This window comes from Siphateles boraxobius, unplaced genomic scaffold (assembly GCF_051911475.1).
Source record: "Siphateles boraxobius isolate OS27281-9 unplaced genomic scaffold, OSU_SipBor_1 104, whole genome shotgun sequence".
NCBI classification, from domain to species: Eukaryota; Metazoa; Chordata; class Actinopteri; order Cypriniformes; family Leuciscidae; genus Siphateles; species Siphateles boraxobius.
Window position 1 is genome coordinate 2,651,235 of NW_027508705.1, and position 26,823 is coordinate 2,678,057.

Below are 26,823 nucleotides of genomic sequence, written 5' to 3' on the forward strand. Positions count from 1 at the left end.
TGATGTTAAGATACTTTTTATTTATTTATCCCAGTTTCACGTGCAGAAACAACTATAAATGGTACGGGTCAGGGGGCGGGGCCCTGTTGGACTGACCATACTTGGAAAATCATTATTTTTTATCAGTGCGTTTGGTGTCAGAATTACACACTTCACTGTTGAACTTAAATACCAGAACTAATCAGAATAATATACTATTAATTGCTATTGAGTGTGAGACATCATGCTTTATCAATCACTGTATAACTCACCTCTCATCTTTCTTCATTAAGTATTTTATTGATTTTTAAAAATCAAATTATTGTATTCTTACTATCCCCCCTAAAGCATTTTCAAACACATCAGACCTTGATATCAGTACCTTCGTTGATATCATAATATTGTTATGGCACTGGAGAATCATAAGCGAAAATGAAGGGAAATGCAGACACAACAGGAAGATATGTTTGATGTCACAGAGACTCCCCTCAAGAGGTCATTGTGTTGCATAGTAAAGAAAGAGTTTCGAGGGGGACGAACGTGACCGTACACACAGCTTACCCACCGCTTTCATCCCATCACCAACTACATGTGGTTTCAAATCCACAAAATATCATTCTTTAATCAGTATTTGTTTTGTTTCCAAAAAAAGGTTTAAGCATGTTCACTTCAGAGGCAAAATGATGCAATATCAAAACTTGCTGGCAGAGAATATCTCTTGAATTAAAGTTGATTATTCTCACTGAGCTGGAAACATTAATTTATTCATTTATGCTTAAAACAAGGAAAATAAACTATATATTCTCTCAAAACTCTTTTTTTTTAACATCCTTATTGCAGTTTAGTTAATTAACTGAAGCTAAAAACATCAAAACACTCATTGCTGGAAATAAAATCAACATTAACTGACATAACTCAATATATATATATATATAAAAAAATATATATACATATATATATATATATATATATATATATATATATATATATAAACATACATTTAGTTTAACTTGATTTGATGTAGAGGTTAAACTAAAAATGAAATAAAAAATGAATAAAAGCTATATAGACATATTCGGGGGGAAATACAGAAAACTAAAAAATACCCCCAAAAAAAGACAAACAATTGACCTCAAATTAATTCCAAATATTGATAAAAAGGTATAATAGTCTCTAAATGATACTATAATAACACTGCTTATTAGGGATACTTTGATATTTTAACTGTAAAACAAGACACAAATACTGATTAAAATTTTTTTTTGGGTTACACATTGTGGCGAGCAGGACGAGGGCCGTGAGAGAGCGACACGAGGCCGGCGGCGTGATTACTGATGATGAGTGACTCCTGCGCGACGCACCGGCACGAGAGGAGTAGCTCATCATCAGTAATCTCGCCACCGGCCTCGTGTTGCTCTCTCACGGCCCTCGGCCTCGTCCTGCTCGCCACACACTTAATTTGGTAACACTACAGTGTCCTTGTTACACATGTTACATGTACTTACTATAGTAATAACAGTAAATTATGCCTGATTACAAGTAACTAACCCTAAACCAAACCCTAATCCTACACTAACCCTATAGTAAGTACATGTAGTTAATTATTATTACTCCGCTCTTAAAGGGGTGGTTCAGGATTTTGGACATCGGACCTCATTTCCAAGTTATCCTGGGTGTTATTTATCAGTGGAGACAGTTTTCAAAAATTTCCATCCAGTCCTTCGAGTTGCAAAGTTCGCCGGTGCTAGGCTAGCGCGAGTCAACGGTATCTGCTCCTGCCATTAAAAACAGTTTTACCCACTCCACAGTACACCAAAAGCAATAAATTATAACGCCAGACTATCGATGTAAATGTCTGTTGAGAGAATAATGTTAGAAATCAATCTACCCTTTCATCGCATTGCTATAGTTATACTTTGTTCCCTGTATTTATTAGCACAGTTCACAGCAGTGGCGGAGTGATATTAAGTTGCCTAGGCAACGAGAGAGCCGGTGCACATGACAAGTGTATTTCCCTGCCGCTGACATCATCACTACAGAAGCAGAGTATATCAACATGTGCCAATTCCTTCGTTTACAATCCAATGTTTCAATATTGTTGTTCAAGGCTACTACTAGCTAGCTAGACGTCCCAACTGTAGTGCGCTTCTGTTCTGTGTTTTCTTTTCGGCGCAGTACTATGCGATCATAATGATGATGCGATCATTGAGATGCAAGAGTAGTTTGATTTCTAACATTATTCTCTCAACAGACATTTACATCGATAGTCTGGCGTTATAATTTATTTGCTTTTGGTGTACTGTGGAGTGGGTAAAACTGTTTTTAATAGCAGGAGCAGATACCGTTGACTCGCGCTAGCCTAGCACCGGCAAACTATGCAACTGGAAGGACTGGATGAAGATTTTTGAAAACTGTCTCCACTGATAAATAACACCCAGGATAACTTGGAAATGAGGTCCGATGTCCAAAATCCTGAACCATTCCTTTAAATGCATAATCAACACTGACACCTTAAAAAAAAAAAACTTTAAATTGACGTAGTTACATTCTACTTACTCAAATAAGTACTGAGTAATATTATTTAACTACGTGTACTCACAATAGAGTTATGGTCAGGGTTAGTTACTTCTATTATTTCTATAGTAAGTACATGTTGTAACGTGTAACTACATCACTTTAAAATAAAGTGTTACCAAGTAATTTTTTTGCAGTGACTGCATCGTACCGATATAATACTGATATAACAGTGCACTAAACTTCAACATAATGTACAAATTATTTCATTCAAGTACTGAGAGCAAAATACCTACAATTCTGAAGGATGTGTCAAGACTGAAGGCAACTAATACACTTTGACTCCCCGAGTCTGTTTGACAGTGTGATACTGGGGAAGAGGAAGGCAGATATAGGCTGGTGATCCGTCATTTATGTGGTTTCGGAAGGGAAAGCTGTGTGTACTGACCCGGGCCGGGTTTCCCAAAAGCATTGTAAGTCTAAGTAGATCATAGAGAACATTATGGTTCCGCAACAGCTTGAGGCTCTTACAAATCCATTTGTCCTTTGTGTCAAAGTAGCGCGAGCTACGTCAGAAATAGACCGGGGCATCGGTTTACTCTCGGGGATTTGTCATGTCGTGTCATATCCAGTGTAGACAGCATCACTGATTATAATGGGTTCTACTGGCTTTTATCGCATCGCTTTGCGCCGCTCGAGTCCGGCATAGACACAATGCTTTCTGGGAAATACAGTCCTGGTCTGATCATTCACCACTGATGATGACATTCATATTGAACATGAATCATGAGAACTATGATAAGGCACTTGAATGATATTTCCCTACCAGCCCCATCGGTACAACGAGAGGGTTGTTTTGGTCATCCACGTCTACATCCAATTACAGAAAACTGGATTGTTTTCACTTCATAAAGGGTTCAGTATTGTTCCGTTTTTTTTTCTCTGCACAATATTCGACAGTATAAAATATTGAGTAGTAAAAATATACGTTCTCTGGAGGATAATAAAAGTGTTGTTTCTGTACATGTTTTCTTTTGTCACTCTTTGAACTTTTATCTACAAATTTCATACATTTGTACAGCAGATAGGCAAGCATGGCTTATACATCCTCAGAGAGGCTTGTTCTCGGAAAGTGTCAGATTGTTCCGGAAGGGAAACAGTCTTCCTCTTCTGTGATTTCAGCCGTCTCACTGAAATCGCTTCTCAAACGGTGTACCGGGTTTCGATGATGTGATACAGAGGTGCATGCACCATTCACACCGTCATGCGTTACATTCAGACTCATTACCGTAACTGCAGGATCACTGGAGCGGTCCGTTTCCTCAGTGCGGTCATGAAGCTGTAGGGTTTTGACAGCGAACTGGGATCGCTGAAGGTCTGGCTTTGATTTAGAGGGAGCGGGGCAAATCATTATTGCTTATTGCTTACAAAGAGTGCAGATCTACTGCGGCAGGAGCGTCTCCAACGTGTCCAACGAGTGCAAGCTGTATATCCACTGCCTGGGACAGCTCTTAGATACTCTTTTTTTTTTTGTCTTTCATTCATTTTAGGGCAGAGATGTGATCTGCAGGCAGGTAATGGGCAGGTCATCATTGGGTGAAGAGGTCAGGAGGTCAGGGGTTAGTTGCCAGTGTTGGCTGAGTGGGTTAGAGAGACAAACGAACAGAAAAGGGGGAGGGAAACAAGGAAAGGAGGAAGGAAACAAAAGATAGAGGAGATTAGTTTCAGCTAGTGAAAGCAGGATGACAATATGAAAAGCATTTATAAACCGATCACAAAAGTATAGGCTCTTGATTCAGTCGAGTCTCCCCACAGCACAGCTTTAAAGGCCGGGACACACCAAGCCGGGACGTTTTTGAGCGACGGTCAGCTTATTTTATTCGGTCTAGTCGGATGCTGTCAGTTTTTTTTGGCCGATTCAGCATGTTGAATTGCTGTCGTTGAGATGGAGAACTCTGATTGGTTGTTCAGTTTAGCGAACGAGTCAGCGCACGAGAATAAAAGCGAAAGTAAAGAAAGCTGGTGCAGACAGAAGGCTGTTATAATTTTACGCCATCTTACCTGAGCATTCGAATGAACAAATATTTTCATAATAACATGAGACGACTGGAATGAAAAAAAGTGATCAGCATGATTGATATTTAAAATGGTAAGCAAGCGCTGTTTTTTTATGGTTTCTATCTGCAGCCCTAGTTTCAGTTTCACTTTTTGAATGATGAAAATAGACTTGATATCTGATGCTGATATGGACAGATATTTACTTAGACAGCACAGAACACACATGCTAGTTGAAAGTTTAGTCAATTTGGTGTGTTCAAGCGCAACTCAGTGCTAGATATCTTAATATTTTAAGATATAAAGTGCTTTATATCTTAAATGTGCTATTATTCAGATAGCTATGCTAAATTTAAGTGTAGTTTTATATGAAAACATTAAAGTTGTAGTTCTATATTAAAATATATATTTATCCCAGCTTAATATGTTTATTCAATATGAAATTGTTAATTTATAAGAACGTTAATTATAGGTTTCCCCAAAACTGTATTATCGCACAGCTCTCTATATAAAGTTGAATTTATATTAAATCCAACTTTATCTGCATACATCCAGTACAGTCACGTAAAGCAATCCATACTATATAGCAAATCTCAACCGCGCGATTGCTTGTATTGGTGCAAAATGTAAAGTGTAATAATCTGCTAATCTACTAACATTATAAACATTAACATCAGGGGCCAGTTGCATTAACAGCCACTAGACTAGACTAAGTCTAAGCAACTTCCCACTAGGCCACTAGCATTTTCTGTAAAGCTGATTTGAAACATATTTTGTGAAAAGTGCTGTACAATTTGACTTGACTTTTGACTTTGTGTTTGAAGGCGGGACTTTCTGTTTGTTCGTCCAATTGAAAACGGGGAATATTCAAATAAACCCGTTTGAAAACAAACATTTTGTGTTGCTAGTTGCGAAGAAATGACTTCAGCTTTAACTAATTTGATCATTAATTGCACGAAACCAAGCTTGAGTAAATAACAACTTTTGCTGTGGGTTGACTGAACGTGAGAGCCGTGGAAGAACTTTTGGTCTTCATCTTTGTTATATAATAAAATCATGAGGTAAAAGCATGATTTTACACTCAGCATGAAGAACAGATTCAATCCTGACAGGTCACGTGTTAAGAAGGAAGAAATCAAGAGAGAAAACACTCAGAAAATACAGTGATAAATGTGTCTAATGGTTAGTAGCAGTCAAGTGAATGGACAGACTAAGGAGCGGTCACACTAGGCTTAAGCGTGACAGGATATGATGTCATTAAACCCTTTAAATTTCATTTTTGATTTGTCCAGGAGAGATTCAAGTTCAAATGTTGGCTTTGGATCTGGGGTGCATAATCCTAAACCAATGAACTGCTAAATAATAATATATTCAAACGATTTGTTTGAGCCAAGAGATCAATCCAACATTAGGTCCTCTATCTTTTCGCTATATAACTTGAGTCCACAGTGAAAGACAGATCTTCTGAGCATGTGCTCACGGTGGCACGCGTATGTGTCTAGTGTGAGCGCTCGTGAGAGAAGAAGCTGCTGATGAAATGAGAGGAGATCTGAAGACAGTCGGTGAAGGTCACCTGACTGCTGTTCAACACTTGAGCATTAGTTATGATGGAGATGAAGATCAACGCTTTCTTGTTAAGAATCGAGGCATTGAGAAATTTAGTAAGAAATAATTTAGGTCCAAAACAACCGCTGGTGCCTTTTTGTTTTTAATTCAATAAAACTTTTTATTGCCTTTTCAAATTCCTTTTTGTTCTATGTACAACAACATACAAATCTTGGCCTTAATGATACAAAGCAACACTACAATGTATTTTCTAGCATAATAGCCACGGAAATTCAAGCTGTGGGACTTTTAGCCTTTACCCTCAGACTATCACAGGACACATAATATAAAATGCTTTTGCATATAAACATTGAAAAAATCTTATCATTCATATATAAAGCCCTAACATATATCCAAAAATATAGGAAATTTTCTAACATGGTGCTATAAAGCTGCTATGATGCATATTTTTCTTTCCTACAAATAGCCCTCTATAATACCATTACTATCTCTTCCAAAATACAAGTAAAATTTGACAATTCATATACATTCCTGCTTTATATATTTTTTTTAGATATATATTTTTTAGATATATTTTAAAAGCCACAAGTAAATACTATTTTCTTTCAAACAACAAAAAAAAGAAAAAGAAGCTTACAGTAAAACATAAAAAATGTATCAAGTGGAGTTTTTTTTCTTTTCTTAAAAGCATTTCTACTCTCAGACACCCGCAGAGTGGCGCTGACACTAACGTCCACTCGCAGCGGTCGACCGTAAGACTCGACAGATTCACTTCAGTTTCCTGCTCTGAGGTGTGATGTAGCTTTCACTTTTTCAAAAGTCTGCTCTCGAAGAGCAGAGGAGATGAATGTTTCTGATGTATTCAGTGCAAAATAAAAGGCTTGTGCCACATAGAAACACTTTATCAAATGAGGCAAATATCGACAGATGGAAATAATAATAACAATACAAATAAGTAAACAGCTGAAATAAAGAAGTGATTCGTGTGGTCCAGTACAAATGCACAGATTGGAAATCTGGAAGTTCTGTGCAAATGGGTTCTCAAAAGTAGATTTTCTTCAAAGCAGTAGTTCCATTATACAAAAACACGTATACCACAAAAAGGATATGAAAAACAAAACATTAAACGAGAGGAAGCAACCTCAGTCTCTGATCTGCTTGATAACTGTGGTCATTAAGCAAACAAAACATCTGTATCATTGACCATTTGATTTCACCGAGTGGAACATGTTTATGGATCAACGTCTTTGTTGATCCTGGAACTACATTCCAATCAGCCAATCGGATTTGAGGGACAAGTTTACAGTTTACAGTATATCAATTTTATACCCTGATATATTCTTAACCAGGGTTAAGTGGTGCTTCTACATCTGTGTTATTCATATATCATTTCTCTCTGATTTTAGAGATACATTTTGGGCAGGGTTAGGTTTAAATAGGACTAAATATTCGGACAGGAATGTTGTTCCAGGATTAAATACGTTGACCCAGGAACATGTCTTAAGGCCTCATTATGCTTTTGCGTCAACTCCACGGCGTAGCTACGCCGTCACTCCTACGGTGTCGTGGCCGTTTTATGGTTCTGCGTCAGGTTGAGTTGCATCGCAGTGCATCTGGCCAATCACAGCCCTTGTGGTCTGCGTCGCCTCGACGCGTAGTTACAATTTTTTGGAGGTGCACATCGAGCTACGGCGGAGGGGTTCGCGGCGACGCAGAGGGGTCTGCGGGGGTACGCCTTCGATTCGACGCAGAAGCATAAAACAGGCTTTACTTGGCAAAATCACTGTGACCACACACACACACACACACACACACACACACACACACACACGCACACACGCACACAGTCTAACCTGCGCCAACTGAATTTATATATAATTAGATGCATGTGAACATGGAAATTTTACAGTTCGTGGAAATACTGAGACACGATGTTGTTATAGTTTCATAGTGCTGAGGTGATTATTGTCAAATCATTATCCATCTTAATGAATGGACTAATAAAATCTTTTATGATTAATGTAATTATTTTCAACATGCGTTGGGGTCCAGATTGAAAAAAATTCAAAACCATTTTAAGCCTGAAAATAAATTCCAAAAAAAGCAAAATTAGCTTCAAATTTAACTAATTTACATCACAAAATCCACTCAGGTCAGTTAGTGATACAGACACTTTGTCGATAGATTAGAAATGTACTGACCCCTTTAGCGACTTTTTTCTTTTGTTCAAAAAAGCAACTAGCAACGAATCTAGTTAACATGTAGTCAGTCACTATATCATACTCTTTCCATTGTCTGACAGAAAATATGTAAATAAGAAGAGCTTTATTGGAAATTTGGCTATATATAGTATTAAAATCCAGTATGTGAGCACGGATTAGTCGTCATCTAGCGACATTTTGCAACTTTTTGAGCAGGCTTTAGCTCCTTTCCATTAAAAATATTTGGCAACACTGGATACAGATGATATCCATTACACAAGACAGCATACTATTACAATTTTGATAACTGTCAATCAAATCTCACAATCAGCAGAGATTTGATTATTACATTAGTACTTAAATCGATCTTAACCAGTTAACTGATAGATAATAAAATGGTCAAATTAAACAGGTCTTGCCCATATCATATTCCAATTATTTATTACACTTGTTGATTCACACAAGGTGAAACAGATTTAGTAAAGGGCATCTTTCCTTTCTTTAAAACTGAAGTGTGTGATTTCTGCACGCCTAACATCATCAAACAGAATTACATAAAATAATGTCTGTTTTCAAACAGGTTTCTCCTCCTCAATATTACGCCACTGGTCAAGTCAATGTTGCTGTGTTGGGCTGGTCGGGATGCTCATAGAAAAAGATCAATGTTTTGAAGGAGTCGAAGGAGTCTTTGGCTCGGTCTTAAAACGTTTCGGGGGAATCAATCTATGATTAACTAATAATTGTGCATATATTTTAACATTGACGAAATGACACACTGCAGCTTTAAGGTTTTCATAATAATGGCATTTTTCTGTTTGTTCTGAAAGCCTGTAACCTATTGATATCGAACACGGATTTCAACACGCATTATTGTTAGCATTGCGAATTTCTATTGGTTTACATGTACTTATAAACAACCACTTTAGCTCATTTGGAAAGGACAAGTTCATGATGAGATTTCCATCTTTTCAAATGGTGTCCAAATGTTTCAAGAGTCAAAAATTTTAAAAGCTGATTCACTGTTTGCATAACTAGAGAAAACTATAAATGCTGAGAGTAATTGTGTGAATAAAGCCCATGTTCACATGAACAGATCCATTATTTGTCATCAACATCATGCTGAAATCATAAGGTCATCAAAATAATGGAATGAAGTCAACCACTCCACCTGCGCAGGAAAGACCACATACATGAGTGTGTGTGTGTGTGTGTGTGCGCACAGGAACTGAAGGGTTCAGAACAAACACACCTTATTAAATGGCACGTCTTTTAACATGCTCAAACTGCACATGCTTCACAACAGATCAGGACCAACAGTGAGTGTCTACTGTAATGAAGAGAAGCACATGAACTAAACTAACCTCTGTCTGCGGTCACTATCCTTTGGTAAGGATGGACGCGCATTTCGTGCCTTCGAACTTTAGCTGTCACCGCACCTGCTTGGATTGCAATAACATCACCAGAAAACACATCAACATCAGATCAGTCAAACCTCACAGTCGCCATCAGATCAATCAAATCACATGTGTGTTGACAAATGCAGATCTTTTAAATTATACAAGTTAAGGCACAAATAATACTTTTGTAAATCTCCAAACACGTGTTTGTACAAAATTCAAACATGGTTTCATTTATCCCCAGTGGATCGGTGGGTTTTTGCGTGGCTTGGACACTGGATCACAGACATTACTCTCACCGGGAAGCTTTACTACTCACGTAATCTTGCGCAGGAGCGACAGTGTTTTTAAATATAATACTGATAAAGTCCCTCTCTGAGATAAGGCACAGAGAGAACAACATTTAGGCACATCTGATGGAGTTCAAAACAAAAAAAATGGGAGAATAGAAACGTACGGCAATGAATTAAGTGATTAGTTAAGCAGAACAATCGTTGAAGTTTTTTTTTCTCTCTCCTTCCATTCCACACAAAAGCGTAGCAGTCAGCGGCACAGTCCCGGGGAAACGTGAGAGCATGAAGGCATATGTATGGCATTACAAGTACAGTCTCTGTGGGCTCTGGGAATAGCCAGTGTAAACGAACAGGAGTGTGTCGGACTGACTGCTAGGCCAGATTCATGCTTGAGAACAAACATCACTCAAAACCAACAAGGCAGCTGTGAAACGAAAGCGTGTGAATGTTAACACTCGGATGGGATGAGGGGCTCAGTGAGGATCCTGGGAAACTCGTGGGGAAAGCCACTCCTAAAGAATGAAGGGAGGGAACGGGAAATTAGTGGCGGGAAGCAACACACACTACAGTCTGACGGAGCGCGTTCTAGGACAGTTAGTGAGACGATGGCAGTCAGTCTCAGTAAAACCAGGACATACACCACTGTTCAACTGTACTGGGGTCAGTACTCTTTTTTTTAAGGCTGCATTTATTTGATCAAAAATACTATACAAACAGCAATATTGTGAAATGTTATTACAATTTAAAGTTTTCTGTTGTAATATATTTGAACATGTTATTTATTCCTGTGATCAAAGCTGAATTTTCCGCATCATTACTATTATTATCATCAATGTTTTTGTGGAAACTGCATATTTTTCCAGGATTCTTCAATAGAAAGTTCAAAAGAACGACATTTGTTTGACTTTTTACTGTCCCTTTTGATTCAATTTAATGCGTCCTTGCAAAATAAAAGTATTTAATTATTTAATAATATTACTATTATTTAATTATATATATATTATTTAATATTTAATAACAGTAATTTTTTTAAAAGAACCCCCCCCCTTTTGAACAGCAGTGTATATCTGCGTCATATTTCAACCAAAAAACAATCTGACATTATATTTTGCATAAAGTTGTTAAGATATTTTGCATTGTGACAAGTCAAATAAGAACATGTTCTCCGATATTGTCATTAGTATAATGCATCTGGGTGTTTTGCTTTAGATTTTTTGGTAACACTTTACAATAAGGTTTCATTAGTTAAGATTAACTAACTACTTTAGTTAACATGAACTAATAATGAACTGCATGAATACAGCATTTATTAATAATGTTAATTTGAACATTTACTAATACATTATTATATCAAACATTGTATTTGTTATCATTAGTTAATGCACTGTGAACTAACATGAACAAACAATGAACAGCTGGATTTTAAACTAACATCAACAAAGATTAATAAATACTGTAACAATTGTTTTGTTCATGTTAGTTAATACATGAACTAATGTTAACTAATGAAACCTTATTAAGTTACAGATTTTTTTTAATAATCCTCATCATTTTGATTCACAATAGATAAAAACTATTGAACTAAAACTGTAATACAGCAGTGTAACAAATACTACAATGATGTGTAAATACTTTATAAATACAGCTCAAATGGTCTACTTAATCACGTGGTTTGAAACAGGCCTAAGTAAACTGTTACCAAAAAGTCACAAAAAAATGTTACAATGCAAAAAATCTTAATTTTTTATAACGCCAAACAATTTTGTGGTGAACTATGACCCTGACACGTTATTAACAGGCTTAACAAAGTAGAAAGGTTAATAAGCTGGAAATGTCCTTGTGGTGTGATTATATATTGTGACTATGACACTTTAGATTTTAAGCCAAAATGCCCCCCCCATAGTGTGTTAAACTGTCCTAAAACTGCTCAGTGAACAGCCTGGCTTCAACAGATGCTCATTCTCAAATCTCCCCTCACAATTTAAGCTGCCCCCCCCCCCCCCCCTCCTGACCCCCACTGTCCCCTCACCATCCTCATGTTGCCCCTCCTGATGCCCCTCACTCAGATGTGTCCCGTTCACACTGAGGGATGGGGGTCATCCAGAAAGGCTTGTGCAGCAGTTTGGGGCTCAGTGCTTTGTCTCCCTCATCATTGTACACACAAAAAACAAACTAAAACATCACATTACAGATAAAAAAAAACAAAAGTACAAAACCAAACACAGAAAAACAAAAACCATGATTTAAAGAAACAGACAGAATGAAAGAGGCCGGGGAGTCCAGCCAGTCCGATAACAGGAGGCGGGGCAGAGGGGGTGGGGGCGTGTCTGCGGTGTGGGGGCGGGGCTTGTCGGAGGGGGCGGGGCAAAGAGGGGCACTTTAAAAGGGAGGCCGACCGGTTGGCTCTCCGCGCTGGACTGTGATGGGAATGTGACAGGTCTGAAAGCCCAGGTAGAGGGGCAGCTCTTCGGCCTTTGAGGACGCTGTATAGGTCACACAAGAAAGAAGACAGGGTGAAAACCTCCCCTCAAAACACCCTTCCATCTCTTATGGGGCGTTCATAGATACAGACATTATATCACTCTTACTACCGCTTTAATGGTTCTGGTTGGCTGTTCATAGCTTTTAAAATTTGATTACAAAAAGAAATATACAGGCCGTGAACACAAGAATATTCTTAAATGTGAATTTCAGCAGTGCATTATAAAAGTTGAACGATTATCAATGAATGAATCAAACCTAGAATGCCAATAATTTCTAAGATTGTTCCTGACAGGCCTGATATTTGTTTTGTAAACAAATGTACATTTTACATGAATTTACTTTTATGTACAAAAATAGATATATTTTAAATTAATTTTTCATGTATTTATCTAAAATTAAAATCAAAGCATAAACATATTTTCATTACTTGAAATGAAATAAACATTAACTGCAATAAAAAAACATTTGATTTCAGATTTCTGATTTTTATTTAGTTTAAAAGAAGTACTAAAATAAATAAAACTTCAGTACATAAACTAAAATTTAATAAAACTATATAGACATATTGTTAACACTTTACAATTAGTTAACATTAATGTACTATTTACTAACATGAACTAACAATGAGCAATACATTTATTGATGAATTTGTTAATCTTTGTTAACATTAGTTAATACAAATCCAGCTCTTCATTGTTTGTTCATGTTAGTTTACAGTGCATTAACTAATGCTAACAAAAACAACTTTTGATTTTAATAATGTATTAGTAAATGTTGAAATGAACATTAACTTAATAAATGCTGTAGAAATGCAGTTCATTATTAGTTCATGTTAACTAATGAAACCTTATTGTAAAGTGTTATTTAAAAAAAAAAACGAATAAAAATGACAAAAGACACCACTAAATTACTAAAACTTGAACTAAAATTAAAGAATTAAAATTAAATCAAATAAAAAAATTCTAATATTAACCAAAAACTATAATAGTTTATCTACATAACTCCCAAACCTCCATTTGTGTAATTTCATCGTGAAGACTTACTATTTTAAAATGTGGAAATAATTCAGTTGTAAATGGGTAACATTTATGTCTCTCTCTTGTGGCATTGCATCACTGCTCATTTGCATAAATTTGTTTTTTCCCCCCTCAACTTTGCTGCATCATTGGCCATGCCCACACAGGCCACACCCACACTTGTTACTGGAAATCGACTTACTATTTTAAATTGTGGAAATAATTAAGTTGTAAATGGGTAACGTCTCTCTCTTGTGGCATTGCATCACTGCTCATTTGCATAAAGATGCTTTTTTCTTCAACTTTGCTGCATGACTGGCCATGCCCACCCTGGCCACGCCCACCCTGGCCACGCCCACACTGGTTACTGGAAATCGACCAAATTACGATGTCTGACTTCCAGCTGCCCAGTTCTTGCAAAATCGCTGTATATGTGAACGGCCGTCCTTCCCTCCACCCACAGACAGTGTAACGCTGAGACTGTCCTATAAGGACCGTGCAGGGAACCATCCTGCTTGAGACCGGCTCAATAAACATGCTTATTGGACAGTAGCTAAACCCTCCTTCATCTGCTTTAATTGGACACGCTGCTCTTGGCATTGGGACGGGCTATTTGTCGCTTCTCAACTTAACACCGTGCCTTTGGGAGAAGCCAGTGTTAAACTGGCAGAATGCTGTTGGTAACATGATATTCATAATCGGCTTTTCTCAAGTGCTTTAATGAAGCCATACAGCTTGTGTGGAGTGGAGAGGACAGGGCTTTTGAGAGAGAGCGCTCTCATTATTCATATAAAGCCAGTAGAGCGCTTAAAAGCAAAATCATTTATGCAAACATTTCTTAAAAGGTTTTATTTCCCGTTTTTTTGTGATGAGCGAGGACTTTTTATGACGCTAAATGGATCAAGTGGAAAAGGCTTGATGCATTGTTGTTTTTGTTTGTATATTGTTGCTGGTGGACTTAATGCGGGAAACGAGAGGCTTTTGGTTGGTGTAGGAGGGCAGGTTTTGGGTGTGTTTATGTTGAAGGATATTTTAGAAGAAGGAATAGGGAAGGGGTGGGCGCGATGATCAAATCTTACATCATAGTATGAGACACGTTATATCACGGTAATGCATTATATGATAATATGCATCCTCTTGTTGTCAGTATTATGTTGTGTCTTGTGTTGATTTCGTTTCTGTGTACTGGTTTCATGTTCTTCAGTTCAGTCTTGATCACCTGCTAGTTAGTCTCCTTGGTTACTGATTATGTTCAGCTGTCCGTCCTTAAGTTCCCTGTGTATTTATACCCGCTGTCTCTTTCAGTTCGTGGTTGGTTCTCGTCTATATGTGAGTAGTTGCTGTCTGCCTTACTCTATGTATTATCTTCATGTTTATTAAAGAAAGTTAGCATTTAATCTTCCTCGTCTTCATTCTGAGAACTACCACATCAGATGTGACACTTGTTGATACATTATTTCATTTTTATATGGAATTTCATATACACAAAAGATCAGGGGCTGAATTCACAAAACATTAATAAGAATAAAATTCTTCTTAATGGCTATTTTTTTTTTTTCAAAGTTCACATTACTGGAGAATAAGTCAGTCTTTCTACTTTAAAATGTCATGTTTACTTCAATGTGTTACTTGCCATTTCTTAGTAATTAAATATGAAATTTACAAGAAATTTCTAAGTGAAATGGGGAATAATACTCCAACACCAAGGATTAAAGCTGAAAATGGTTATTTTTGCGGCTGATATTATTGCATATACATTTGTAGGTGTTTCCCTTTCAGATGCAAAATTGATGCGAGTAGAGTATTTAAATGAATCATGTAAGCTGATTTACTAAGGTTTGCACTTGTCAATTTATTGGTATTTACACCATTTACCGCTCCAAAAAAGCATGTCTGCATGTCTGTCATTTTGCTGCTCTTAGTAGATTGTGTTGGTCATTATGGAAATGATCCGGCTAACCTCTTAAGCTTAAATATTTTATTAACAATATTATGCATACTTATGATTATTATGATGATCTGCAGGCAGTGGCAAAAGACGGTCTTTGGGGTGTTTTTCATTGAGCTAATGAGCAAGAAATGCCATAAAATCAGAACATGTTCTTCAGAAAATATTTGTAAACTTTTTGTGCAATTTTTAAGATCGTCTTAATACGCAAGTTAAGAACGCAAAATTCTTACAAACTTCTAAGAATTTATAACTTCTAATTTAAAAAGATTTTTGTGAATCCGGCCCCAGATTATTCATAAAGTCTGTCACCGGAAATGTTTAAATCCAATAAGAATGTAAAAGCAATATTATAAAATGGTTAGTTTAGACCTAAGATGTCACAAGTTTTTCGCTAAATTGAGATGTTGATCGGAAACTGTAAACAACCAAAATTGCTTCAAATTGTGCAACTTAAGTTTTAAGCTATTTATTTTCACGTTTATCCCATATTTCTCTATGGTACATGTAAATAAGTTGAAGCAAATATATTTACTGTGGAATAGCAAAATGTCACATGCTAAATATCATCATACCGCCCATCCCTATCGTACGGCCACAGTAGACATGGGAGTCCATCAGGGCTTGACATTAACTTTTTGTGGCTACTGTGGCTAATGGGTTTCCAAAGTTACTTGCCTCACAGCATTTTCATTGGCCACATGTGGAAAATCTGCCATATGGATATTTTTAATATTATTTTCTAATTTGGCAGCAGGTATATCAGGCTGCTGTCACTTTAAGACCTGACGCACTGATCCATTTTACTGTTACAAATGCGTTTTCTTTCTCAACTGTTTACGTTCACTTAAAACATAACTGACTGAGTTTACATGAATACTTGCCAATACAGGCATTTTGACATTATTTTGTGTGTATTTGACTGTTTAGGCGCAATAAACAGCGAAAGAGAACTCAATTTAGTTCTGAGAGGAGGCTTTACGTCCGCGCACTTTGGGTGAGAGCACAAAATCTTGCGGGAATGCCGAAATTCAAGCCCTTTAACACCAACAATATTTATTAATATAAATGAAGCGAGTGAGTGAGGGGAGGCGGGATTGTGTGTCACTCGCTGTCGTAGAGATGATTGAGAGACAGAAAGAGAGAGAAATTAGTATTTCAGGTATTTCAATATCGATTTGTATCGTAAAATCTATATTTTTGACAACACTACATTGCACTTAGTTTATTATTTCAGATGCCTTTTTAAAAGACTACAACTGAAAAATGTTTATAGGCCTATTATACATAAAATTCAACCCACCAAAGTGGCTAGTAGGAGTGACTGCGTTACACGCCACTGCTGAAATCCACCAGCATTCGGCGGATTGGTGGGTGTTAATGTCAAGCCCTGGAGTCCACGGGCCATGCTGAAAGGGTCTGGTTGTGGTGAGACATTGGCAAGTGTGGCTATGCTTACCTAACACCCCGCTGGAGTCGATGGGATACTCCAGAATGGAGGTGGCGGGGCCCAGTGTGTAGGGGTAATCGTAAGGCGTGGCGTAAATCAGGCCTGACTCTGGACCGGACTGCATTAGGGTGGCGCCTGCCGGGTGGGTGGAGCCGTTGGGCATGACGGTCTGGATCTGGCGGATGAGGGGCATGAGGGTCGGCCCTGCGGGCGTAGGCGTGCGCAAGGCTGTGGGTGGCAGGCCCGGTGCCGGGCCGGTGATGATCCGAGGCGCCTGGGCGCTCGCTGCAAGAGAGAACGCAAGGGCAGCTGCGGTGAGCAGAAAAATGTGAGGGTGGGGGTGGATGAAGACGGGTGGGGTCGGGACAAAAAAGACAATAACAGTTAGAACCATGCACAGGCAAACAATGGACACAGAGCATGACAGCCATGCTAAAGCTGTTTAGCTATTCATTAGTAAACAATGCCAACGGACTCGAGCCTTAGTAACAATATCGCACTCCTGCAGTTCTACAGCGCTTAGGTGCTATTTACTCAAGCAGCAAAGCAAGGAGGAGGATGTCACAACATCCAGTAAATTAAGGAAACATTGTTTTCACAGATAGCAGTGCATGTTCTCAATTCTTTCAGTTCATTAGCTGCTCTTTGGATGTAGGCGCTAATTCTGGATCACAATACTGAGACACTTGTCAGAGGATTTATCAAGGAATCAGGATTACTTGGATTACTGATTACTGAGAGCCGCACTTACAAAGGCTTAACACAATACTGTCTCTGTTTGCAGGCAGAGGAAGTGGAAGCTTACGTGATTTGATATTGGCATCTCTGTAGGTGCCGTTGAGAATGGCCAGTTCCATCAGTTGCATCTTCTTCAGACTGTCCTCTCCTTCGGCCTGTCGGTATAAGGAAACGCAAAGAGGTCAAAAACATAAGCATTCTCTTTGCTACTGCTACTATTCACGCTGAAGCTGAAAGCATTTTCTAGTCGAACTTTATTTTACAGTCCTGTTCCCCACATACATACTATATACTTATTAAAGTAATTACAAAAACTGCATGGGTAATAACTAGGTACTAACCATGAACCTACCCATAAATCTAAACTTAACCCATGCAGTTGCCTTATATTAACCAGTACTTTCTTAGGTAAGTACACGTACAGTAAGTGCACATGCTGTAAAATAAAGTGCAACCCATTTTTTTCTTCAAATCTAACAAAATCTCTTGTACAAAGTCTCACATATGTTTATCTAATGCTCGGCCAGTACATTTCAAGCACAAGGTTGTACATATTTAATATGCGTTCTTCCTTTGCTTCGGCGGTAATAAACCTCAGTACTCCAGGGTGATCGAGTTTCCTTCTAAAGGATGTGCCATTAAAGCATGTGTTCAGGTTGCTAGCTATTAACGTTTCGAGAGTTTAAATAACTCTAGGTAGATAGCTATAAACTAAGTTTAAACTAATCTGTTCCGCCATGAGAATTGAGAACCGAAAGAGAAAACTAATCATAGAAGACAACGACCTGCATTAATTCCTGAAATAAGCAGGGCTTGACATTAACACCAGCCAACCCGCTAAAAACAGGAATATTTCAGCAGTCACTCCTGCTAGCCAATGTTATATATAAAATATATAGATTATTCAATAGTAGCCTTTTAAAAAATCATCTGAAATAATAAACTAAGTGCAATGAATTGTCAAAAATATAGATTTTTATGAAATATCCGAAACACTTCCAATATTAATTTTCCGCAGAGTAAATACACAATACCAGCTGCACTTTCTCTTTCTCTCATCTCTCCGACAGCAAATCACACAGAAACCCGCCTGCCCTCATTTCATCTGCTCTGGATGAATATTGCTGGTGTTACAGGGCTTGAATTTCAGTGTGATTGCACATAATTGCACTCATTCCCGCAGACTTTGTGCTTACACACAATGTGCGCGCACATAAAGCCGCCTCTCAGAACTAAATTCAGTTTTTTTCCCCACTGCTTATTGCGCTTAAACAGACAAAATAATGTTACAATGCCGGTCTAGTTTTAAGTGAATGTAAACAGTTGATAAAGAAAACGCATGTGTAACAGTATAATGGATCAGTGCATCAGGTCTTAAAGTGACAGCAGCCTGATATTCCTGCTGCCAAATTATGAGATAATATTAAAAATATCTGTATGGCAGTTTTCCCTATGGTATCGAAGTTAAAATTGTGGCCAGTGAAAATGTTTAGCTTTTTCTTTGGAAAACCACTAGCCACAAGTGGCTGGTGAGCAAAAAAAGTGAATGTCATATTCAGATTATGGTTTACTTGGTCTTCGCATGTCACTTTCACTTTTATTATGAACTTACGTTTTTGGAACGTAAATGTGAAATTGAGTTTGCGAAAAAATATTGTAGGTTTTCCAGCTATTTTCACTTGTTTAACATGTTTTTCTGTAAGATCTATTAAAAGAAAGAAAGAAAGAAATATAACCGTTTAACTTGACCCAACACTGAAAAAAAGACAATGGGGTTACAGTCTTTAGTCTTTGTTACACACGTTACATGTAGTTGCTTTAGTAATTACTATAAATTGTACTTAATAACATGCAACTAACCCTAAACTACACCCAAACCCTAGAGTAAGTACATTATTATTACTCAGAACTTAAATGTATAATCACACTATAACACCATTGTTACAGTGTAATTCTATACTTAAGTACTTAATGTAATGTAATGTACTTACTATACGGTTAGGGAAGGATTAGGATTTGGTTGAGGGTTAGTTGCATGCAATTATGCATAATTTACTGTTATTACTATGGTAAGTATCATTCAGCGTTGTTACACCCAAAATGTGGAACTCTCTCCCCCGATCACTCTGTTTTTTTAACACTATTTCTGAATTCAAATCCATGCTCATAATTTTTAAATTGTATTGCATTTTAATTTTTTTTTTAATATATATCTGATTGTATTCTGCTGGGTTCCGCCCCATCTACCGAATTTCTCATCTACTGTACTTACACTTTCATCTACCTACTGTTGTTTTGCCTGCTGTCTTTATCCATTGCCTTTATTGTTGCTTGTTTATTGTAAAGCGTCCTTGAGCCCTGGAAAGGCGCTATATAAATAAAACTTATTATTATTATTATTAAGTACGTGCAACATATGTAACAAGGACACTGTAAAATAAAGCGTTACCACTTACAATAAAGTGTAACTGAAAATGGCAATGCTTATTTGGACAGCCCCGTCCCTCACATCATGTCTGAGGGTCTCGGAGAGATCAGTGCTCACTCCCTCAGTGTGTGTTTGTGTGTGTGTGTGGAGATGAGCTAGAGTATTCAATGCCCTGAGCGCCCGGTCCCCTGCGCCTCCCGTCACCGCTGAAACACTGCCCGTTCCCTCACCGTGCATCTAAATATCAATACTTTATTAAGTCAAGAGCCGGCTGATGAATAGAGCGGGACAGAGCTGTTATAAATCACTCTCTGTCTTTATTTAATCAGCCTAATGTGCTCTGTCCTTGAGAGGCTGGCCTCTGAGAGCACACATTCACTTATGAGAGCCTGAGAAAGTTGCGGGAAAAACTCTTTTCAGAGATGGCCTACATCGCAGAACTTAAGAAAGTTATGTTATGAAGTTATGAAATATATATGTTATTTCTCCCTGTGTTGTTGTTTTGATCTACACTACATCGTCCTGGTGAGAAGACATGCTTTATTAGTGATGACAGATGACGGGACCGCAGGAGACTACATCTCTTGTTTTAAAGCTTCAGGAGGGTGAATTGAGCTTGGTCTTATGCATAAAAGAGAGTATTCAATGGCTACGTATATGTGGAGAGGAATATTAGCAAGCACTGAATTCTGCATTACAGCTGAATCATTTAGAAAGGTTTTAGTTCGTTTTGTGGTAAAACTATTAGTCCTGACTATTGTAAGACTGTAAGAGTAAAGAGAGATTTTTGGTAACACTTGAATTAAGAATGAACAGCATTTATTTATCTAAATTAATGTTAATTTCAACATTTACTAGTACATTATTAAAATCAAAAGTTGTATTTGTTCACATTAGTTTACACTCTGAACTAACATGAACAATCAATGAACGACTGGATTTTTTTATTAACTAACATTGACAAAGATTAATAAATACTGTAACAAATGTATTGCTCATGGTTAGTTCATGTTGGTTAATACATTAACTAATGTTAACCAATGAAAGCTTATTGTAAAGTGTTAGATTAAAAAAAAAATACAATAAAAACTGTAATATTGTGAAATATTATTACAATTGAAAATAACTGTTTTCTATTTTAATACATATAGTATATATTTTATTTTCATTATTTTAAAAACACGGTTTGGGATAGTTACTAAAAAAATTGATTAATTACTGGCTACTAATGAAATCTTTAACAGTGTAATTTGATTACTGTACTAATTACTCTCTCTCTCTCTAAAAAATATTGCATAACTTATTACTAATTGCTTTCTAAACCCTTAATCATACTCAACCAGTTAAACAATACAAAGATGAAACTGCTCTTTTCAAATAAATTTGAATTATTATTCTTGAACTGATCAAAGTATTTAAATGCAGGTTACATAAAAAATCCACATTTTTACATACATTAGACGTTACATTTTAATAGAATTGTTCTATACAGTTTTAATGCAATTACTTCAGAAGTAACTGCGTTTAAATTACAAAAAAATGAAGAGGTATCCCTTACTTTACTTTTTCAAAGGAAAAGTAATTCAATTACAGTAAATAATTGTCACACTGTTAAAAACAGTTGTGCTGCTTAATTTTTTGGTGGAAACCATGATACATTTTCCTTGTTGTTTCTTTGTTGAAAAAGCCTGCAGTTTCAGGTATGAGCCAGTGAGAGGTGCTGTGATGTCATCAAAGCGTTCGGTGAAGGCGGAGGTTGGGATCTGGAGGGATGCTAACTTTCCCAGACAGTAATTTAAAATCCAGTTTGTATCAAGTTCAGCACCACATATTGTGAATTTTTCAGTCTGCCATGCTTTGGCTGGCCTTCCATTCTTCAACCTACAAATCAAAAACAGCTTTCTGCCTTAGCGGTGTTCAATATTGATGACATCACCCCCGTTTTTTTACACTTGCCGGTAATGTATTACAGCACATCTGACAATCTCCCTCTTTCTGCTCTCAGTCACAATAGTTTCTTTCCCTGGCCTCTTCCTCTCCACTGTCCTTCTTTCATCCACATCTCTCGCCCTCCTTCTATGACAGCGTTTGCCGAGGGCTTTTCCTGCACACGCAGTGAAACCGAGACACACTGACAGAACAAAGCCTCTCTCTGCAGCAGAGCTGATGGTTAATGCGGGAGTATCTGCGTGCGAGCGCTCCAAGCCAACGCCTCTGGTCCTGATTTCATTTTAATATATAGAGGACTCTGGGGTGGCTAAATCAAATTCTCGCCAATTGGCCAACGGGTTCTGACTAATTTTGCTTTGTTTTTCTTTCAGTCTGATGCCTACTGTACATTTCGATTTCTCCCATTCGCTTGTGGCCCGTCTGATCTTCTGATACTGTCTCTGTTACACTGAATGAACTAACCTTCACGGGATCTGTGCCTGCATGTTCATGTAAGGCGTCCTGAAGATACGAGTCTTGTGTGCTGCTATTCCTCGTTTTTAAATTGCTGTCTTTTGAAGCCGTAAATGTATCTGGTAAAATGTAAAACCTTTGTTTTGGAATAGTGATTGTATGCAGAGGTATCTTGTTATCAGATCATGTCACATGCATTTGACTACTTCTAAATGTGGTTTGAGTGATCCAATCAAAAACGTTGGTTACACTTTAGTTTAAGGTCCAATTCTCACTATTAACTAGTTGTTTATTAGCATGCTTGTTACTAGTATGTTGACTGTTTATTTATACTTATAAGGCACATATAAATGCAAATATAAATCATATTCTACATTCCAATGCCTAAACTTAACAACTACCTTACTAACTATTAATAAGCAGTAATTATGAGTTTATGTAGTAGTTAATAGTGAGAGTTGGACCCAAATCTAAAGTGTGATCAAAACTTTTACTACCGTTCAAAAGTTTGGGGTTGGTAAGATTAAAAAAAAAGAAAGAAGTTTCTTATACTCACAAAGACTGCATTCATTTGAACAAAAATACAGTAAAACAGTAATATTGTGAAACGTTATTACAATTTAAAGTAACTGTTTTCTATTTGAATGTGTTTTAAAATGTAATTTTTTCCTGTGATCAAAGCTGAATTTTCAGCATCATTACTCCCGTCTTCAGTGTCACATGATCCTTCAGAAATCATTACAATATTTCTTATTATCAATGTTAAAAACAGTGCTGCATCATATTTTGGTGAAAACATTAGGATTCTTTAACGAGAACAAAGACCAAAAGAAAAGCATTTAATATAATAGAAATATTTTGCAACTTTACAAGTGTTTTTTACTGTCAGTTTTGATCAATTTAGAGTATGTTTACATGAGAACGATGTACTAAACACGGAAATGTTTTTCCTTTACATTTTTCATGTACAGAAGACAACATTGTCAAAATGATCACAGTTCACACGGATTCGCGAAACAATTAAAAAAGCTGTAGTATTCATGCCAGGCCAGTAGATGGCGATGTCACTTTGTAAACAAACACTGCGCGAATACGTAAAGACTGAATACGTAATTCACATGCTCATGACGACACCGTTTCAGCAAATTCATGTTTTTACATGGAGACGATAACTTTTTCAAATTTGCACTTTGAAATCCATTTTCAGGCCCCCAAAATGTTGCTGTGTAAATGAACGACTAAAAAGCATAAAAAGTTATCCGTTTTTAGTTGAAAACAGTGTTGTATAAACGCCCCCTCAGTGCGTCCTTGCTGAATAAATGTATTAATAACATAGTGACCCCAAACTTTTGAACGGTAGTGTATATTTAGAGCAGACCACTGTGATCGGATGACCCAATGATGATGTTAATACCATTTGTAAACAGTGCCTAAAAGTGCTATGATACAGGCTCCAGCAGTAGATCCAGGCAGAGAGACTAGAAGTGTGTGTGTTCAGGTCAGGCAATGTAAAAGGCTTTTAAAGTCCGCTTGCATAAAGAGGAATCACTCTGGAGCTATTCAGACTGGGATCACGATGACCTTTAGAACACAATGCCTGCCAGCCTACAACTTTCCATCATGGCCTGTCAGGTCTGCACCTTCATCTCTCTCTCTCTCTCTCTCTCTCTCTCTCTCTCTCTCTCTCTCTCTCTCTCTCTCTCTCTCTCTCTACAGTCTCCATAGGCATCTGTCCTCTGAAGGGTTGGTCACATTGACAGTGATTAAACCACTGGAGGTCATTGCGTGTCCATGCTCTTGGTTGCTACTCAACTATATCAGTGTATTAACAGTATCACCGTTCACTTGCATCAAGTTGAACTCTACTTTGTTTAACTTTTTTGCATCGCCACCGGTCGTTGTCGCTCATCTCACTGGAAATCCTGAACTCTCATTAAAAATGAATGACTGCAGGTTGCTCTGTCATTGCAAACGACAGGCAGCGTGAACGCACCTTGATGCCTGCAAGACTGTGTGATTTCAGCAATCCTATAAGATCATTACAAACCACACTGTATGACATCGACTTAATAAACTTGGATACGACATGTATGTAGGCTGTACGACGATGACACCTATTGAATCATACGATGCCAGCTAGTATAGAAGAATAAAACGTCATCAGCATGTGCTAGTGGTAAACAAATAGAGCAAGATTTTAGTTATTAATGTGCACTGGGAGGAGGAATCGAAAGAGGAGAGTATGACTCAGTCATGGCTAGGGAAAAGAGGCCAACTTGGCATGAAAATTTTGCAAATGGAGCTTGAGGTAATAGTTTTAAGTTTTAGCGCAATGTAAAGTTGATCAATACACCATCTCATGTTTTATTTTTATTGGCTAGTCAGTAGACGTAGGCCGTAGCAGCAAACACACTGTGAGGTGATCATGCTAAATTTATGACACTGTCAGAACATTATCCCAGGCTATCTTTGGTCTTAAGACCGTGAAAACGTCCGTCTTTAAACCTCTCCCAGTGTACGATGTAGGAGCACTGTTTAGGAGCCACGACCACAGAAATCACCACGTATCGTCAGCTTTTGTCTGGGACATCTCAAAATCGTCCAATGTGTACAGGGGATTAGGTGGCATCCTAACTGAAATGGATACTCTTAAGTGACGGACATGGAGCGTTCTACATAGGCAACAACACAACACTCAACAGTGAAGCACACTGGAGACTCAACCCACAGCTGATTACAACAGAGTCTGAAGTTAACATGTTGATCAGTTTACAGTGTGATGCTCTAACAGGCATACTAAGATGTAGCACTCACAAATATTGAGTAAAAGAGTCCATTTTAAACAGTTGTGCTGCCTAATGTTTTTGTGGAAATCAATATTCTTTTTGTATTTTTTGATGAATAGAAAGTTCAAAAGAACAACATTTATTTGAAATATAATTTTTTTTGTAACACTGTACAGTAAAAGTCTTTACTGTCAACTTCAATTCAATTTAACACATTCATGTTGAATAAAAGTATGTCAAATGATTTTGTAAATATATCTTTTACATATAATCGACCTTCCTCCTGTTTGGTCTGCCATGCATTCTGGAATTGCACATACAATACTGACTCAAGGCCTAACTTAAATGCTCAAGTTCTTTAAAGTCTGGTGGATTCTGATTGGCTGTCATTGATTTTATAGTTCAACTGAAAAAAAAAATGGTTTGAAAATGATTATTTTATATTTAGGATGATTTTTTAGAACTTTATTGTTATAGTTATCATCCTTGGTGTGATTGTGTCTATAGAATTATATTGCCTCCTACATTTCTAAGAGTCTTTGTGTTAGGAGTGCACATATAACATCTTAGAAAGTTGTCTCGATAGGCAGCTTTATCTTACTGAATCTCTCTTTTCCTCATTCAAACTCTTTCTCTACATGTATTTGCAGCTGCTTTTCTTCCTGAACTTAGATTGATGAAACTGTTATGCGTTTATTGGCTTGAGAGTAGCTCTTCTTTGAAGGTCCTTCTGCCTTTTACTTTATTTTCTTTTAGATGTCATTCTGTCTTTTCTATTCTTTGTTGCTACAGGGTGGACACGCATCCAAACTCCCCGCTCTCTTGCAAACCACTCAAGTGATTGCTTTCTCTCTAACAACACAAAATATGATCCAATTTTATACTTTCCAGTGCTTTATTCAATTACACGCTTTATCTTATTAGTAGCAATTTGTCAAGACCAAGGACATAAGCCGAACCTGTCAAACGTGGTTCAGACTGTCATTGGTCTAGCGGGCAGACTGAAGGACAGAGGGTATATATACTGCTATAACTGGCCGAATGAGGACGGGCGGACCTGACGAGTGGAAACCGGAGCGCGTCCCAATCGCGGCGCACAGCTGCTCTCTTACAACACACAAACACGAACGCTTGGCTTCCAGCCACACCTCATCCTCTCCACGGTCCTTCCTGTTCCTCCACGACACACCAGAACCCGCTGATTTATCTCCTCCGATCCCTCAGCACTACGACTCTCTTCCTCAGAGACTCTGTATATCTGTATATATACTATGTATATCATACTTGAAAACTATCACAAATCAGCGCCTTTAATCGCTGAAGAAATCAACTAGCTAGTCACGACTGTTTCCCGAAACCGTATTGTCGCAAATTGGTCCTTCAACCATGTTGGTTAATAATGTCACTCACATGGTGGAGTAATAACTAATTTTAATGATTTCGTTTGAGATCTAATTAATGCTAGATGTTTTACTATAAATTACGGACATGGTATCTGAGTTATTTTGCTTTATTTCCAAATTCAATCATAGACTCGTTCTTACGTACTAGAGCTGTTCGCACAT

At 37.5% G+C, this 26,823-nt stretch overlaps 1 protein-coding gene across 4 annotated transcripts in view; it reads right to left on the reverse strand.

The window, feature by feature from the left end:
• Window positions 1-3,520: 3,520 nt before the first annotated feature.
• Window positions 3,521-26,823, reverse strand: part of qkib (QKI, KH domain containing, RNA binding b) — a 119,466-nt gene continuing 96,163 nt past the window's right edge. The window contains exons 5-9 of one of the 4 annotated variants that reach the window (XM_077247050.1): window positions 17,709-17,796; window positions 16,913-17,212; window positions 12,402-12,488; window positions 9,677-9,754; window positions 3,521-4,130 (exon numbers count right to left, since the gene is read on the reverse strand). In XM_077247050.1, coding sequence (XP_077103165.1) covers window positions 4,114-4,130; window positions 9,677-9,754; window positions 12,402-12,488; window positions 16,913-17,212; window positions 17,709-17,796 — 570 coding nt within the window. In that variant the 3' untranslated portion in view covers window positions 3,521-4,113. Of the gene's footprint in view, window positions 4,131-9,532; window positions 9,755-11,215; window positions 12,489-16,912; window positions 17,213-17,708; window positions 17,797-26,823 lie in introns of those variants that run through there. The other 3 variants (XM_077247052.1, XM_077247048.1, XM_077247049.1) reach the window with 3 other exon arrangements.